General features: G+C 48.1%; 1 protein-coding gene across 8 annotated transcripts in view; it reads left to right on the forward strand.

Annotated features, from left to right (window-relative positions):
• agap1 (ArfGAP with GTPase domain, ankyrin repeat and PH domain 1) overlaps nt 1-18,594 on the forward strand; it is a 245,605-nt gene that overhangs the window by 208,474 nt on the left and 18,537 nt on the right. For all 8 annotated transcript variants that reach the window (XM_071330514.1, XM_071330515.1, XM_071330516.1 and 5 more), the window contains 3 exons: nt 6,482-6,636; nt 9,785-9,875; nt 10,408-10,630. In XM_071330514.1, coding sequence (XP_071186615.1) covers nt 6,482-6,636; nt 9,785-9,875; nt 10,408-10,630 — 469 coding nt within the window. The remainder of the gene's footprint in view (nt 1-6,481; nt 6,637-9,784; nt 9,876-10,407; nt 10,631-18,594) is intronic.

An 18,594-nucleotide genomic window follows, 5' to 3' on the forward strand; every position in this document is an offset into this window, starting at 1 on the left:
GAGACAGACAGACTGTGGTATATCAGGGCAGTATAGGAGAGAGACAGGCTGTGGTATATCAGGGCAGTGTAGGAGAGAGACAGGCTGTGGTATATCAGGAGACAGGCTGAGGCAGCCTGTCATGACTCATGACTCAGTGGGCCTCCCAGTAATGGCCACCTCATTTCAGGGTTTGCAGAGGAAAATTGGGGGTGGGAGTGTTAGAAAGGGGGGTTACACAATTGCACAGCCTAATGCCCTTTCATTTTTATTTTGAAATTCATTAATCGACTTGAGAATGAGGAGGGGGAGGAGCGATGGGGGTTGTAACAGTATTAATTTATGCCTCGGCTAGCTGGGCTCGGCTTTCTGCATTGTTGATTTCCATAATTGTCAAACAACCACCCCCTCTCTCCCCCTCTGCAGAGAAAAGCAGGAACATTTAATTATGATGAGAACATTGTTCCTGACCCCACAGGGCTTGTCAGCGTTTGAGGGGTGGGGCCCAATCTAGGACGAGACGACATCACAGTCCCAGGAGCTCTCTTACACAAATAGGGAGAGACACATCCTATAGGCCTCTTTAGGGACAGTATTTGACCTCTGAGATGCATCCTACAGGCCTCTTTAGGGACAGTATTTGACCTCTGAGATGCATCCTATAGGCCTCTTTAGGGACAGTATTTGACCTCTGAGATGCATCCTATAGGCCTCTTTAGGGACAGTATTTGACCTCTGCATAAATACTTTAGGTCTTCAACTGTAGTTATGTCTCTAAGATGAAAATAAGCTTTAAGGTTGTAGGACGAGATGGAAGAGGTTATTTCAGATGAATCATGTAATGTAAAGACAGTGAGACGGGCCTGCAACATCTTCAGTCTCTTTACCCATGCAGGAAGTTAAAGGCTCTTCAGGTTTCTAACTTATTTAGCCACAGGGCCTATCCTCCCATCCTTAGACAGACAGAGAGAGATGTAGGGAGACAAAGGTCTTTCATTGTGGGTCTGAACACTCTGAAGCCAGAAGGGAACTTCAGCTTCACTGGTCTCTGAGAGGAAGCCAATTAGCTAAATGAGTGAGTGAGGAAAAGGAGGATAGGAGTAAATGGTTTGGCTCCAGCCTGACTCTCTCTCCTTCTCTCTCTCTCTCTCTCTCTCTGGCCGTTCTCCCTTTTGTCGGCTGATTAAACTTGTAATCTTCTCCCAGGGAGGTGATCAGACCTCCACTCCCAGACAGAACACATCACAAAGCTGTCAGTGATTACTAGTCTATTCGAACTGCTTCACTAGTGCTGGAATGTATTATTTGAACTATATAGGTTTCATGCACTCCAGAGCCATAAGCTGTTAACGCAGCTACCACTAATGTAGCTAGCTTCCACTGATGACAAGTCAGTCACTACAAGACCGTGGTGCTGCTGCCCACACCGGTTCCTCAGGTAGTCCTATTGGGAAGCTCTCTGATTAGCACATGCTGGAGGGCTGATGGGGGGTGAGGAGAGGGCTGATTGGCTCCTCATTATGTAATTGGGCCCCCTGTCCCTTCTCATTGGAGTAAATTGTAAACGGAACCAGGTTGGTGTCTGATCTCCCTCATCAGAGGGTCTCTTGTTAGAACCAGCTGTGCCCTCCCTTCCCACCCTGCCATGTTCCTCCACTTCACCTCTTCTTCAATCCCTCCTTTTGTTCTTAACAGCTTCCAAATGTGACCTCGCAAATGAGACCCACACACAATGTCAGGGCTTTGACGTTAACTGTGAAGGAGCCTGCGTCACTCTCTCTAAAACAGAGTCCTCATTGGCCCCATTTAGCCTATGGTGGGTGAGGTTTGGGTAGCAGACCCATGTGTTCCCCTCTAGGGGGGGTTGTGATTGTAATGACTGGCCTTTATTCTGGACCACTGATAGCTAAGGGTCCTGGGGTGGCCACTGGGGGCCACAGGGCCTGTAATTGGGGGGATATCCTGGCCGGAGGGGAACGGATGTGGAGGGGTTCCAGAGGTCACTAGGATCTGTGCTAGAGCTGACAGACTGTTCTGCTCTGTTCCACTGAAAAAGGTTTTGACTAGATGGAATACAGCTACAGACAGAAGTGACTTTTGTAACAGATTAAGAGAATTAACGTAGCAGGTTAGGGGAACTAACGTAGCAGGTTAGGAGAACTAACGTAGCAGGTTAGGAGAACTAACGTAGCAGGTTAGGGGAACTAACGTAGCAGGTTAGGAGAACTAACGTAGCAGGTTAAGAGAATTAACGTAGCAGGTTAGGGGAACTAACGTAGCAGGTTAGGAGAATTAACGTAGCAGGTTAGGAGAACTAACGTAGCAGGTTAGGAGAACTAACGTAGCAGGTTAGGGGAACTAACGTAGCAGGTTAGGGGAACTAACGTAGCAGGTTAGGGGAACTAACGTAGCAGGTTAGGGGAACTAACGTAGCCGGTTAGGGGAACTAACGTAGCAGGTTAGGGGAACTAACGTAGCAGGTTAGGAGAACTAACGTAGCAGGTTAGGAGAACCAACTTAGCTTTAGGGGAACTAACGTAGCAGGTTAGGGGAACTAACGTAGCAGGTTAGGGGAACTAACGTAGCAGGTTAGGGGAACTAACGTAGCAGGTTAGGGGAACTAACGTAGCAGGTTAGGGGAACTAACGTTGCAGGTTAGGGGAACTAACGTAGCAGGTTAGGGGAACTAACGTAGCAGGTTAGGGGAACTAACGTAGCAGGTTAGGGGAACTAACGTTGCAGGTTAGGGGAACTAACGTAGCAGGTTAGGAGAACTAACGTAACATGTTAGGAGAACTAACGTAGCAGGTTAGGGGAACTAACGTAGCAGGTTAGGGGAACTAACGTAGCAGGTTAGGGGAACTAACGTAGCAGGTTAGGGGAACTAACGTAGCAGGTTAGGGGAACTAACGTAGCAGGTTAGGGGAACTAACGTAGCAGGTTAGGGGAACTAACGTAGCAGGTTAGGGGAACTAACGTAGCAGGTTAGGAGAACTAACGTAACATGTTAGGAGAACTAACGTAGCAGGTTAGGCGAACTAACGTAGCAGGTTAGGCGAACTAACGTAGCAGGTTAGGCGAACTAACGTAGCAGGTTAGGGGAACTAACGTAGCAGGTTAGGGGAACTAACGTAGCAGGTTAGGGGAACTAACGTAGAAGGTTAGGAGAACTAACGTAGCAGGTTAGGAGAACTAACGTAGCAGGTTAGGAGAACTAACGTAGCAGGTTAGGGGAACTAACGTAGCAGGTTAGGGGAACTAACGTAGCAGGTTAGGGGAACTAACGTAGCAGGTTAGGAGAACTAACGTAGCAGGTTAGGAGAACTAACGTAGCAGGTTAGGGGAACTAACGTAGCAGGTTAGGGGAACTAACGTAGCCGGTTAGGGGAACTAACGTAGCAGGTTAGGGGAACTAACGTAGCAGGTTAGGAGAACTAACGTAGCAGGTTAGGAGAACCAACTTAGCTTTAGGGGAACTAACGTAGCAGGTTAGGGGAACTAACGTAGCAGGTTAGGGGAACTAACGTAGCAGGTTAGGGGAACTAACGTAGCAGGTTAGGGGAACTAACGTAGCAGGTTAGGGGAACTAACGTAGCAGGTTAGGGGAACTAACGTTGCAGGTTAGGGGAACTAACGTAGCAGGTTAGGAGAACTAACGTAACATGTTAGGAGAACTAACGTAGCAGGTTAGGGGAACTAACGTAGCAGGTTAGGGGAACTAACGTAGCAGGTTAGGGGAACTAACGTAGCAGGTTAGGGGAACTAACGTAGCAGGTTAGGGGAACTAACGTAGCAGGTTAGGGGAACTAACGTAGCAGGTTAGGGGAACTAACGTAGCAGGTTAGGAGAACTAACGTAACATGTTAGGAGAACTAACGTAGCAGGTTAGGCGAACTAACGTAGCAGGTTAGGCGAACTAACGTAGCAGGTTAGGCGAACTAACGTAGCAGGTTAGGGGAACTAACGTAGCAGGTTAGGGGAACTAACGTAGCAGGTTAGGGGAACTAACGTAGAAGGTTAGGAGAACTAACGTAGCAGGTTAGGAGAACTAACGTAGCAGGTTAGGGGAACTAACGTAGCAGGTTAGGGGAACTAACGTAGCAGGTTAGGGGAACTAACGTAGCAGGTTAGGAGAACTAACGTAGCAGGTTAGGGGAACTAACGTAGCAGGTTAGGGGAACTAACGTAGCAGGTTAAGAGAATTAACGTAGCAGGTTAGGGGAACTAACGTAGCAGGTTAGGAGAATTAACGTAGCAGGTTAGGAGAATTAACGTAGCAGGTTAGGGGAACTAACGTAGCAGGTTAGGAGAACCAACTTAGCTTTAGGGGAACTAACGTAGCAGGTTAGGGGAACTAACGTAGCAGGTTAGGGGAACTAACGTAGCAGGTTAGGGGAACTAACGTAGCAGGTTAGGGGAACTAACGTAGCAGGTTCGGGGAACTAACGTAGCAGGTTAGGGGAACTAACGTAGCAGGTTAGGGGAACTAACGTAGCAGGTTAGGGGAACTAACGTAGCAGGTTAGGGGAACTAACGTAGCAGGTTAGGAGAACTAACGTAACATGTTAGGAGAACTAACGTAACATTTTAGGAGAACTAACGTAACATGTTAGGGGAACTAACGTAGCAGGTTAGGGGAACTAACGTAGCAGGTTAGGGGAACTAACGTAGCAGGTTAGGGGAACTAACGTAGCAGGTTAGGAGAACTAACGTAGCAGGTTAGGGGAACTAACGTAGCAGGTTAGGGGAACTAACGTAGCAGGAGAGGGGAACTAACGTAGCAGGTTAGGAGAACTAACGTAGCAGGTTAGGGGAACTAACGTAGCAGGTTAGGGGAACTAACGTAGCAGGTTAGGGGAACTAACGTAGCAGGTTCGGGGGAACTAACGTAGCAGGTTAGGGGAACTAACGTAGCAGGTTAGGGGAACTAACGTAACATGTTAGGAGAACTAACGTAGCAGGTTAGGGGAACTAACGTAGCAGGTTAGGGGAACTAACGTAGCAGGTTAGGAGAACTAACGTAGCAGGTTAGGGGAACTAACGTAGCAGGTTAGGGGAACTAACGTAGCAGGTTAGGGGAACTAACGTAGCAGGTTAGGGGAATTAACGTAGCAGGTTAGGAGAACTTACTGGCACAGTGGCATTGTCATGCTGGAGGGAAATGTCAGGATGAGCCTACAGGAAGGGTACCACATGAGGGAGGAGGATGTTTTCCTTGTAACGCACAGCGTTGAGATTGCCTGCAATGACAACAAGCTGACTCCGATGATGCTGTGACACATCGCCCCAGACCATGACGGACCCTCCACCTCCAAATGGATCCCGCTCCAGAGTACAGGCCTCGGTGTAACGCTCATTCCTTTGACGATAAACGCGAATCTGACCATCACCCCTGGTGAGACAAAACCTTGAAGAGCACTTTTTGCCAGTCCTGTCTGGTCCAGCGACGGTGGGTTTGTGCTCATAGGCGACGAAGTTGCTGGTGATGTCTGGTGAGGACCTGCCTTAGAACAGGCCTACAAGCCCTCAGTCCAGCCTCTCTCAGCCTATTGCAGACAGTCTGAGCACTGATGGAGGGATTGTGCGTTCCTGGTGTAACTCGGGCAGTTGTTGTTGCCATCCTGTACCTGTCCAGTAAGTGTGATGTTCGGATGTACCGATCCTGTGCAGGTGTTACATGTCGTCTGCCGCTGCGAGGACGATCAGCTGTCCGTCCTGTTTCCCTGTAGCGCTGTCTTAGGCGTCTCACAGTACGGACATTGCAATTTATTGCCCTGGCCACATCTGCAGACCTCATGCCTCCTTGCAGCATGCCTAAGACATGTTCACGCAGATGAGCGGGGACCCTGGGCATCTTTCCTTTGTTGTTTTTCAGAGTCAGTAGAAAGGCCTCTTTAGTGTCCTAAGTTTTCATAACTGTGACCTTAATTGCCTACCGTCTGTAAGCTGTTAGTGTCTTAACGACCGTTCCAAAGGTGCATGCATGTTCATTAATTGTTTATGGTTCATTGAACGAGCATGGAAACAATGAAGATCTGTGAAGTTATTTGGATTTTTACTAATTATCTTTGAAAGACAGAGTCCTGAAAAAGGAAGTTTCATTTTTTGCTGGGTTTGTGTGTGTGGCAGTGCATTAGATGTGTGTGTGGCAGTGCATTAGATGTGTGTGTGTATAGCAGTGCATTAGATGTGTGTGTGTATAGCAGTGCATTAGGTGTGTGTGTGTGTGTGTGTGTGTGTGTGTGTGTGTGTAGCAATGCATTAGGCGTGTGTGTGTATAGCAGTGCATTAGGTGTGTGTGTGTAGCAGTGCATTATGTGTGTGTGTGTGTAGCAGTGCATTAGGTGTGTGTGTGTGTGTGTGTGTAGCAGTGCATTATGTGTGTGTGTGTGTGTGTGTAGCAGTGCATTAGGTGTGTGTAACAGTGCATGAGATGTGTGTATGCCACCAACCCTAAAAGTGATCCTCTTTCTCTCCCTTCCTATATCCCTCTGTCCTCCAGAACAAGAGGAGAACTTTGAGTTGACCATCGTGTCTTTGACGGGCCAGACGTGGCACTTTGAGGCCACCTCGTACGAGGAGAGAGACGCCTGGGTCCAGGCCATCGAGAGCCAAATCCTAGCCAGCCTGCAGTCCTGTGAGAGCAGCAAGGCCAAGGTACCGGACTACAATATTACAATACTGTTACAGTACTGTTACACTACTATTACACTACGGTCACAATACTAATACAATACTACAATATTACAATGATGTTACAGTACTATTACAATACTGTTAGAGTACTGTTACAATACTGCTACAGTGGTATTACAATGATGTTACAGTATATACCACACTATTACAATACTATACCACACTATTACAATATATACCACACTGTTACAATACTATACCGCACTAGTACAGTACTATTACAATACTGTTAGATTACTGTTACACTACTATACCACACTGTTACACTACTATACCACACTGTTACACTACTATACCACACTGTTGCACTACTATACCACACTGTTAAACTACTATACCACACTGTTACACTACTATACCACACTGTTACACTACTATACCACACTGGTACACTACTATACCACACTGTTACACTACTATACCACACTGTTACACTACTATACCACACTGTTACACTACTATACCACGCTGTTACAATACTATACCACGCTGTTACACTACTATACCACGCTGTTACACTACTATACCACGCTGTTACACTACTATACCACGCTGTTACACTACTATACCACACTGTTACACTACTATACCACACTGTTACAGTACTATACCACACTGTTACACTACTATACCACACTGTTACACTACTATACCACACTGTTACACTACTATACCACACTGTTACACTACTATACCACACTGTTACACTACTATACCACACTGTTACACTACTATACCACGCTGTTACAGTACTATACCACACTGTTACACTACTATACCACACTGTTACACTACTATACCACGCTGTTACAGTACTATACCACACTGGTACACTACTATACCACTATACCACACTGTTACACTACTATACCACGCTGTTACACTACTATACCACGCTGTTACACTACTATACCACATTGTTACACTACTATACCACGCTGTTACAGTACTATACCACGCTGTTACAGTACTATACCACGCTGTTACAGTACTATACCACACTGGTACACTACTATACCACACTGTTACACTACTATACCACACTGTTACACTACTATACCACACTGTTACACTGCTATACCACACTGTTACACTACTATACCACACTGTTACACTACTATACCACTATACCACACTGTTACACTACTATACCACTATACCACACTGTTACACTACTATACCACACTGTTACACTACTATACCACACTGTTACACTACTATACCACACTGGTACACTACTATACCACACTGTTACACTACTATACCACACTGGTACACTACTATACCACACTGGTACACTACTATACCACACTGGTACACTACTATACCACACTGGTACACTACTATACCACACTGGTACACTACTATACCACACTGGTACACTACTATACCACACTGTTACACTACTATACCACACTGGTACACTACTATACCACACTGGTACACTACTATACCACACTGGTACACTACTATACCACACTGTTACACTACTATACCACACTGTTACAGTACTATACCACGCTGTTACACTACTATACCACACTGGTACACTACTATACCACACTGGTACACTACTATACCACGCTGTTACACTACTATACCACGCTGTTACACTACTATACCACGCTGTTACACTACTATACCACGCTGTTACACTACTATACCACGCTGTTACACTACTATACCACACTGTTACTCTACTATACCATATTGTGTAAACTGTACTCTATACTATTCTACGGTATCTTAGTCACTTTAATTGTTTATAAATATTGCATCACCCATCTCATATGTATATAGTGTACTCTACACTATGCCACTATCTCAGTCCAATGCCGCTCTGACATATATCTATATATATTCTTAATCCATTCCTTACTTAGATTTACGTGTATTTTGGGTATATGTTGGGAAACTTTTAGATATTACTTGACTGTCTGAGCTAGAAGCACAAGCATTTTGCTACACTCACAATAACATCTGCTAAACACGTGTATGTGATAAATAACATTTGATTTGACTATACAGCCATGCAACTCAACAAGTGTTTTAATAGGAACGGTTGGGATTAGCGTTGTATACACACACTCCTATAGGCCCATTCACACACACACACACACACACACACACACACACACACACACACACACACACACACACAGACACACACACACAACACTCTCTTATAGGCCTATTCACACACACACACACACACACAACACTCTCTTATAGGCCTATTCACACACACACACACACACACACAACACTCTCTTATAGGCCTATTCTCACACACACACACACACACTCCTATAGGCCCATTCACACACACACACTCTCCTATAGGCCCATTCACACACACACACTCTCCTATAGGCCCATTCACACACACACACACTCATTCTCACACACACACACACACACACACACTCTCCTATAGGCCTATTCACTCACACACACACACACACACACACACACACACACACACACACACACACACACACACACACACACACACACACACACACTCTCCTATAGGCTCATTCACACACACACACACACTCTCCTATAGGCTCATTCACACACACACACACTCTCCTATAGGCTCATTCACACACACACACACTCTCCTATAGGCTCATTCACACACACACACTCTCCTATAGGCTCATTCACACACACACACTCTCCTATAGGCCCATTCACACACACACACACACACACACACACACTCTTGCTCAACCCCCAAACACGCTCAAATAATTACAAATGGCAATTACTGTAAGTGTAATATAGCCGTAGTGGTGCCATTTCCCTCCCACAGCGTAGTGGACCAGGCCTCATCTGAGCCCTCTGTTCTGTTGACGCCCCAGGCCTCAGAGGAACATTTGCACTGTAGAATACCTTTTGTTGTCTCCACGCCACCTTCATTCTGTTTGTTGTGTTATTTGTTCTCTCTCTCACACACACACACACACATTCTCTTGCTTATGTTTGGTGGAAACAAATCTAAATGAGTTGTGTGATGAACGGGGTGTGTGTGTCTAGGTTAGTGACTGTGTCGGCTGTTATAGCCATCCATAACAATGGCAGTTGGATTGTTTTCCTACAGTCACGTCTGACCAGCCAGTCTGAGGCCATGGCCTTACAGAATGTGAGGAGCCTAAGAGGGAACTCTCGATGTGTGGACTGTGAGGCCCAGAGTGAGTTACAACTATCTATTTTACCTCTGATAGCTAACAACAGTGTACCTCCCATCTGATCCTTCAGTAATACCTGTTCTGTCTCCTTCACCTCCCGTCTGATCCTTCAGTAATACCTGTTCTGTCTCCTTCACCTCCCGTCTGATCCTTCAGTAATACCTGTTCTGTCTCCTTCACCTCCCATCTGATCCTTCAGTAATACCTGTTCTGTCTCCTTCACCTCCCGTCTGATCCTTCAGTAATACCTGTTCTGTCTCCTTCACCTCCCGTCTGATCCTTCAGTAATACCTGTTCTGTCTCCTTCACCTCCCATCTGATCCTTCAGTAATACCTGTTCTGTCTCCTTCACCTCCCGTCTGATCCTTCAGTAATATGGTATTGATTGATTGATTTTATTATCCAGTTAAGAAAAACAATACGTTTTATGATTGTGTCCATTTTTCTTTGAGCTTTTGAATCATTTGACAAATATGTCTTGTGGATTGAAATGAAGTATGTAAAATGTGTGTCTCTCTCCATCTCTGTTTCCCAGACCCCGACTGGGCCAGTCTCAACCTGGGAGCGTTGATCTGTATCGAGTGTTCAGGGATCCACAGGAACCTGGGGACCCACCTATCTCGTGTTCGGTCGTTGGACCTGGATGAGTGGCCCCTGGAGCTCCTCAAGGTCATGACCTCTATAGGCAACGAGCTGGCCAATGACGTGTGGGAGGGCAACGCACAGGGACGCCTCAAACCAGCACCCGACGCCACCAGGTAGGGGGAGCACTCCAGTCTCTCTGTCTCTGTCTGTTTCCTCTCCTCTCTGCTCGCTCTCTCTCTCTGCTCTCTCTGCTCTCTCTGCTCTCTCTGCTCTCTCTCTCTCTGCTCTCTCTCTCTCTCTCTCTCTGCTCGCTCTCTGCTCTCGCTCTCTCTCTGCTCTCTCTGCTCTCTCTGCTCTCTCTCTCTCTGCTCTCTCTCTCTCTGCTCTCTCTGCTCGCTCTCTCTCTGCTCTCTCTCTCTCTCTGCTCTCTGCTCTCTCTCTCTCTGCTCTCTCTGCTCGCTCTCTCTCTGCTCGCGCTCTCTCTCTGCTCGCGCTCTCTCTCTGCTCGCTCTCTCTCTCTGCTCGCTCTCTCTCTCTGCTCGCTCTCTCTCTCTCTCTCTCTCTCTCTCTCTCTCTCTCTCTCTCTGCTCGCTCTCTCTCTCTGCTCGCTCTCTCTCTCTTTCTTTTCCAGAGATTCTTCCTGAAAATCACTACGTACTACATTTAGATTCTTAACGTGTAGTTTCGAATTCCCACTCCCACTGAGTGGTAAAATAATATTCTGGATTCGTTGAGCTCTAACCTGTTTTGCATTATTGGGGCGGCAGGTAGCCTAGTGGTTAGAGCGTTGGGCCAGTAACTAAAAGGTTGCTGGATCGAATCCCTGAGCTGACAAGGTAAAAATCTGTTGTTCTGCCCCTGAACAAGGCAGTTAACCCACTGTTCCCCAGTAGGCCGTCATTGTAAATAAGAATTTGTTCCTAACTGACCTGCCTAGTTAAATAAAAATATATAACATTGTTGGTTTGTTTCAAACTGGAGTAAACAGCAGTTTGTTCAGGACTGCAATACTGAGGAATATGGATGGGGACAGTAGTAGTGATGGAAACTGAGGCCAGCAGTGGTGACGGTGACAGGGGCATTGTAATGATATTGGCAGCAGAGGTGGACAGTAGGCAAGAGTTAGCAATTAGAGAGATGGGGAAGCGAGTACGGAGTAATCAGTGACGTTTAACATGGTAACAGTGTTAATGTCTGTGGCTTGCACTCTCACTGGCCCCAGCCCCTCTGCACTAACGTCTGCTGGGCGGTGTAATTATCAGCGCACACACACACACACACAATTATTGGCAGCCAAGCCCATGCTCCACCACCAGCCATCATAACAAATTAGAGCTGACTGCTGGCTGCATAAATATCGACTTCCCATTTTCCTCCTGTTCTCATTACTCACCACAAGCACCTTTTAATTACTGGCCCCTACACCAAACATCTCCAGCTATGGATCTACCTGTTTCCCTTTTACACACACCAGGCATGCACACACACACAGATACACACACACACACACACACGTCTCCCCCTCTCTCCCCTTCCGTCAGCCGGCTAATGCATTTATTGTTATTCATGTACCTATTTATTTGTGTATTTGGGAGGCATGTATCTCCGTCGGGTGGCGCGAGCAGGGGAACAGATTACAGAAGGGGTCAATATTATCTCAATTAACCCGGGACGCTTGGCTCGGCTTGGCAGAGCTCGCCAGACATTTGTCTCCCGTCGTCGCTGCCTATCGATAGGATAGTACTTACTCGGCCATTCCTTAAGTGGCTGTTCAGTGTTCACTACGTCCCCCTACTGTACACTACTGCAGCTCTCATGCAGCAAGGTGTTCCTGCAGCTGAGTGTCCCATGGTCTGTGACGTGATGTGTACAGACCTGTCTCTGGGATGCAGCTTAGTGCTGAGTGTCCCATGGTCTGTGACGTGATGTCTACAGACCTGTCTCTGGGATGCAGCTTAGTGCTGAGTGTCCCATGGTCTGTGACGTGATGTCTACAGACCTGTCTCTGGGATGCAGCTTAGTGCTGAGTGTCCCATGGTCTGTGACGTGATGTCTACAGACCTGTCTCTGGGATGCAGCTTAGTGCTGAGTGTCCCATGGTCTGTGACGTGATGTGTACAGACCTGTCTCTGGGATGCAGCTTAGTGCTGAGTGTCCCATGGTCTGTGACGTGATGTCTACAGACCTGTCTCTGGGATGCAGCTTAGTGCTGAGTGTCCCATGGTCTGTGACGTGATGTCTACAGACCTGTCTCTGGGATGCAGCTTAGTGCTGAGTGTCCCATGGTCTGTGATGTGATGTGTACAGACCTGTCTCTGGGATGCAGCTTAGTGCTGAGTGTCCCATGGTCTGTGACGTGACGTGTACAGACCTGTCTCTGGGATGCAGCTTAGTGCTGAGTGTCCCATGGTCTGTGATGTGATGTGTACAGACCTGTCTCTGGGATGCAGCTTAGTGCTGAGTGTCCCATGGTCTGTGATGTGATGTGTACAGACCTGTCTCTGGGATGCAGCTTAGTGCTGAGTGTCCCATGGTCTGTGATGTGATGTGTACAGACCTGTCTCTGGGATGCAGCTTAGTGCTGAGTGTCCCATGGTCTGTGATGTGATGTGTACAGACCTGTCTCTGGGATGCAGCTTAGTGCTGAGTGTCCCATGGTCTGTGATGTGATGTGTACAGACCTGTCTCTGGGATGCAGCTTAGTGCTGAGTGTCCCATGGTCTGTGATGTGATGTGTACAGACCTGTCTCTGGGATGCAGCTTAGTGCTGAGTGTCCCATGGTCTGTGATGTGATGTGTACAGACCTGTCTCTGGGATGCAGCTTAGTGCTGAGTGTCCCATGGTCTGTGACGTGATGTGTACAGACCTGTCTCTGGGATGCAGCTTAGTGCTGAGTGTCCCATGGTCTGTGACGTGATGTCTACAGACCTGTCTCTGGGATGCAGCTTAGTGCTGAGTGTCCCATGGTCTGTGACGTGATGTCTACAGACCTGTCTCTGGGATGCAGCTTAGTGCTGAGTGTCCCATGGTCTGTGATGTGATGTGTACAGACCTGTCTCTGGGATGCAGCTTAGTGCTGAGTGTCCCATGGTCTGTGACGTGACGTGTACAGACCTGTCTCTGGGATGCAGCTTAGTGCTGAGTGTCCCATGGTCTGTGATGTGATGTGTACAGACCTGTCTCTGGGATGCAGCTTAGTGCTGAGTGTCCCATGGTCTGTGATGTGATGTGTACAGACCTGTCTCTGGGATGCAGCTTAGTGCTGAGTGTCCCATGGTCTGTGATGTGATGTGTACAGACCTGTCTCTGGGATGCAGCTTAGTGCTGAGTGTCCCATGGTCTGTGATGTGATGTGTACAGACCTGTCTCTGGGATGCAGCTTAGTGCTGAGTGTCCCATGGTCTGTGATGTGATGTGTACAGACCTGTCTCTGGGATGCAGCTTAGTGCTGAGTGTCCCATGGTCTGTGATGTGATGTGTACAGACCTGTCTCTGGGATGCAGCTTAGTGCTGAGTGTCCCATGGTCTGTGATGTGATGTGTACAGACCTGTCTCTGGGATGCAGCTTAGTGCTGAGTGTCCCATGGTCTGTGATGTGATGTGTACAGACCTGTCTCTGGGATGCAGCTTAGTGCTGAGTGTCCCATGGTCTGTGACGTGATGTGTACAGACCTGTCTCTGGGATGCAGCTTAGTGCTGAGTGTCCCATGGTCTGTGATGTGATGTGTACAGACCTGTCTCTGGGATGCAGCTTAGTGCTGAGTGTCCCATGGTCTGTGACGTGATGTCTACAGACCTGTCTCTGGGATGCAGCTTAGTGCTGAGTGTCCCATGGTCTGTGATGTGATGTGTACAGACCTGTCTCTGGGATGCAGCTTAGTGCTGAGTGTCCCATGGTCTGTGACGTGATGTCTACAGACCTGTCTCTGGGATGCAGCTTAGTGCTGAGTGTCCCATGGTCTGTGATGTGATGTGTACAGACCTGTCTCTGGGATGCAGCTTAGTGCTGAGTGTCCCATGGTCTGTGACGTGATGTGTACAGACCTGTCTCTGGGATGCAGCTTAGTGCTGAGTGTCCCATGGTCTGTGATGTGATGTGTACAGACCTGTCTCTGGGATGCAGCTTAGTGCTGAGTGTCCCATGGTCTGTGATGTGATGTGTACAGACCTGTCTCTGGGATGCAGCTTAGTGCTGAGTGTCCCATGGTCTGTGACGTGATGTGTACAGACCTGTCTCTGGGATGCAGCTTAGTGCTGAGTGTCCCATGGTCTGTGACGTGATGTGTACAGACCTGTCTCTGGGATGTTTATGAGATGAGTCACATTGAATGACTTGAGTTGATCAATGTACTTGATATGTGTATACTAATACTTGATGTATGTTGAATTAAACTGGTTGTCCCTCAAATCTTCACTACGGGAACCACGACACGAAGACAGAGATCTGAGTGTCTTGGATTAAAGTATCTCATGTTGGATTGTATGCATTTCATTTTTATTGCCTAAAAAGGGGGATCCTGAGGGTTCTACAATATGTTGCTCGTATTTCTATAGCTAACTGGTGTCAGTAAAAGCCTTGTATGGTAGATGTGGAGGAAAGGTCAGTAGCTACTAGCTAGGTATAGAAGGCCAGTAGCACTGTGTCCAGGCTTTGGCTGGTGGCTGAATCTGAATCCATCTGGATAGATGAAACAAGTCTCTCCCTGGCCTCGTGGTCTCTCCCTGGCCTCGTGGTCTCTCCCTGGCCTCGTGGTCTCTCCCTGGCCTCGTGGTCTCTCCCTGGCCTCGGTCTCTCCCAGGCCTCGGTCTCTCCCTGGCCTCGTGGTCTCTCCACTGAGTAATACATGCAGAAATGTAATTTAGCAAGTGACTGATTTAATGATCCAGAGGGTAATTAATGGACTGATTATCTTAATGTTAAATATGGCCAGCAGCAATTACACTGACCTCCCGCCTGTCATGGTCCGGTCCCTCTCCCTTTCTCTCGTCTTCCAATTAGGTCCTGTTCTGTTTGGGGGAGGGGGGAAGCAAGGGAGGGAGAGATGGGGGCATTAGTGTTAGGTCCTGTTTAAGGGATGGAGGAGGCATGGAGAGAGAGGGGGGAGGGAGGAATGGGGAGAGAGGGAGGGTTGGAGGGAGAGAGAGGGGGGGGGGGGGTTGGAGGGAGAAGCAGGGCATTAGCATGGTAGTATTAAACAGCTCCATTTTTCCTCTTCTGTCTGTCTGTCTGTCTGTCTGTCGGAGGGAGGGAGGGAGGGACTCTCTGTCCATGATGTACTTGTCAAATGCAGGGACTGGAGAGATGCTATAGTGAAATAAGAGAGTGTGTTGAGAAGGCTGCCAGAATAGTCAGAAGAGATGAAAGTGATGGTGAACCCAGTGTGTCTGACTCCAGGGTGCCAGCCAGCACTACTCTGCTGTAGCCATAGGCTGCTGTCCCCTATAGTTCCCTTGACACAATGTGGCAAAGGGCCCCCAAAAAACACCAAAATCATCAACCTTCCCTAAACGTTCACTTGAACCTCTCGCTGCCCGCAGTTAACCATCATCACCTCTGATGGCTACAGCTCCTGGTAGGTTGTGTTTGGTCTGGCCCGGTGACCCCCCCATCTGATGGCTACAGCTCCTGGTAGGCTGTGTTTGGTCTGGCCCAGTGACCCCTATCTGATGGCTACAGCTCCTGGTAGGCTGTGTTTGGTCTGGCCCGGTGACCCCTATCTGATGGCTACAGCTCCTTGTAGGCTGTGTTTGGTCTGGCCCGGTGACCCCTATCTGATGGCTACAGCTCCTGGTAGGCTGTGTTTGGTCTGGCTCGGTGACCCCTATCTGATGGCTACAGCTCCTGGTAGGCTGTGTTTGGTCTGGCCCGGTGACCCCTATCTGATGGCTACAGCTCCTAGTAGGCTATGTTTGGTCTGGCCCGGTGACCCCTATCTGATGGCTACAGCTCCTGGTAGGCTGTGTTTGGTCTGGCCCGGTGACCCCTATCTGATGGCCAGTGTTTCAGCGCTGAGGGCCGGGTAAAGGGCTGCTGAAACTGAGAACAATGCCTACTACAGTAGTAACCCGTAGGCCTGGCACTGCTGTGCTGGTGTGGCACCACTAACTCATTATCATCAAGCATCTCTCTCATTGTGTTAATGATGTGATGGTTGCCATGGACACCATACCAGGGCCGTGAGTCTGGAGGGCCGTGAGTCTGGAGGGCCGTTAGCTGCCTGTTTGACGGCAGGCGTTAGCAGACCTGAGCCAGCAGGAGTGACAGCTCCTCTAATCCAGCCTGCCGGTGACTTTGTGGGATCGTGGTGTTCCTTTGGCGGCCATGTCGCCGTCACTCGACACGACCCCCGACACGCGAACACGCGCGCTTGTGCCACGCTGACGTTTGGCAGCCTGTCATGGCGGCTGATCGTCTTGACCAGCGCATCAACACGCCTTTGCACGGCCCATCCTCCTGCTCGCAGTTGACCTTTGTTAGTTTCACCCTCTGACTGTTGGGGTCAATGTGTTTGTTTCAGTCTACAGTTGACCTTTGTTAGTTTCACCCTCTGACTGTTGGGGTCAATGTGTTTGTTTCAGTCTACAGTTGACCTTTGTTAGTTTCACCCTCTGACTGTTGTGGTCAAAGTGTTTGTTTCAGTCTACAGTTGACCTTTGTTAGTTTCACCCTCTGACTGTTGGGGTCAAAGTGTTTGTTTCAGTCTACAGTTGACCTTTGTTAGTTTCACACTCTGACTGTTGGGGTCAAAGTGTTTGTTTCAGTCTACAGTTGACCTTTGTTAGTTTCACCCTCTGACTGTTGGGGTCAATGTGTTTGTTTCAGTCTACAGTTGACCTTTGTTAGTTTCACCCTCTGACTGTTGGGGTCAAAGTGTTTGTTTCAGTCTACAGTTGGACTGGAGAGGGTAACTGAAAGGATTGAAGTGTTGGATAGACTGACTGGTCACCTAGCTTTGTGATGAGGACGGGGGAGTAATTGCTGGTTGACAATAATGGGAAAGGGGGAGTGGATGCTAGGAGGCCTCACCTTAATTAGACAGCTGAAGGATGGAGGGAACGAGAGAAAAGAGGAGAGGGGAACAGCCAGCCATCCCAGGCACGCCATCATTCCACAGACACACGACCAGCTCCTCAGCGCCCAGCCCTACGACACACTTAACATCAGCGTACCTCATGACAAATGCCCAGCTAGTAATAATTCAACAGAAGGCCCAGCGTGCCTCACGGAGGGGAGAGAGAACAGAGATAAGCTTTTATGGGAATAGATTAGTCTTGTTCCCCTAAGAAAGGGCAGCGGTAACAGATTTAAAATTAGACCAGACAGGGCTTTTAATCTGGACCGGGGTGCAGGTGTGGGTGGGTGAGGCCCACCCTCCAGAAAGCGGTGGGATTGGGCCCCAGGGACCAGAGGGGACAGGGGCCCACACAGGATAATTATCCCCCAGGGTAGAGGTGTGCTGGGGCTCTCCCGGTGTCTGTGTGCGTTTGCTTGGATGTGTGTGTGCACACTTTAGAGTGTGTGTGCGTGCACTTTTGTGCGTGCTGCCTGTGAGTGCTGTCCCAGACGAAGAGCTGTAGATGGCCTGGGTCTTGGTGAGGTCTATTTAATCTGTTAGTTAACTATCTGGTCCTTCCCTCTTGGTGAGGTCTGTTTAATCTGTTAACTAGCTGGTCCTTCCCTCTTGGTGAGATCTATTTAATCTGTTAGTTAACTATCTGGTCCTTCCCTCTTGGTGAGGTCTGTTTAATCTGTTAACTAGCTGGTCCTTCCCTCTTGGTGAGATCTATTTAATCTGTTAGTTAACCTGCTGGTCCTTCCCTCTTGGTGAGGGCTGTTTAATCTGTTAGTTAACTAGCTGGTCCTTCTCTCTTGGTGAGGTCTGTTTAATCTGTTAGTTAACTAGCTGGTCCTTCTCTCTTGGTGAGGTCCATTTAATCTGTTAGTTAACCAGCTGGTCCTTCTCTCTTGGTGAGGTCTGTTTAATCTGTTAGTTAACTAGCTGGTCCTTCCCTCTTGGTGAGGTCTGTTTAATCTGTTAGTTAACTAGCTGGTCCTTCTCTCTTGGTGAGGTCCATTTAATCTGTTAGTTAACTAGCTGGTCCTTCCCTCTTGGTGAGGTCTGTTTAATCTGTTAG

This window comes from Salvelinus alpinus, chromosome 10, assembly GCF_045679555.1.
Source record: "Salvelinus alpinus chromosome 10, SLU_Salpinus.1, whole genome shotgun sequence".
NCBI lineage: Eukaryota > Metazoa > Chordata > Actinopteri > Salmoniformes > Salmonidae > Salvelinus > Salvelinus alpinus.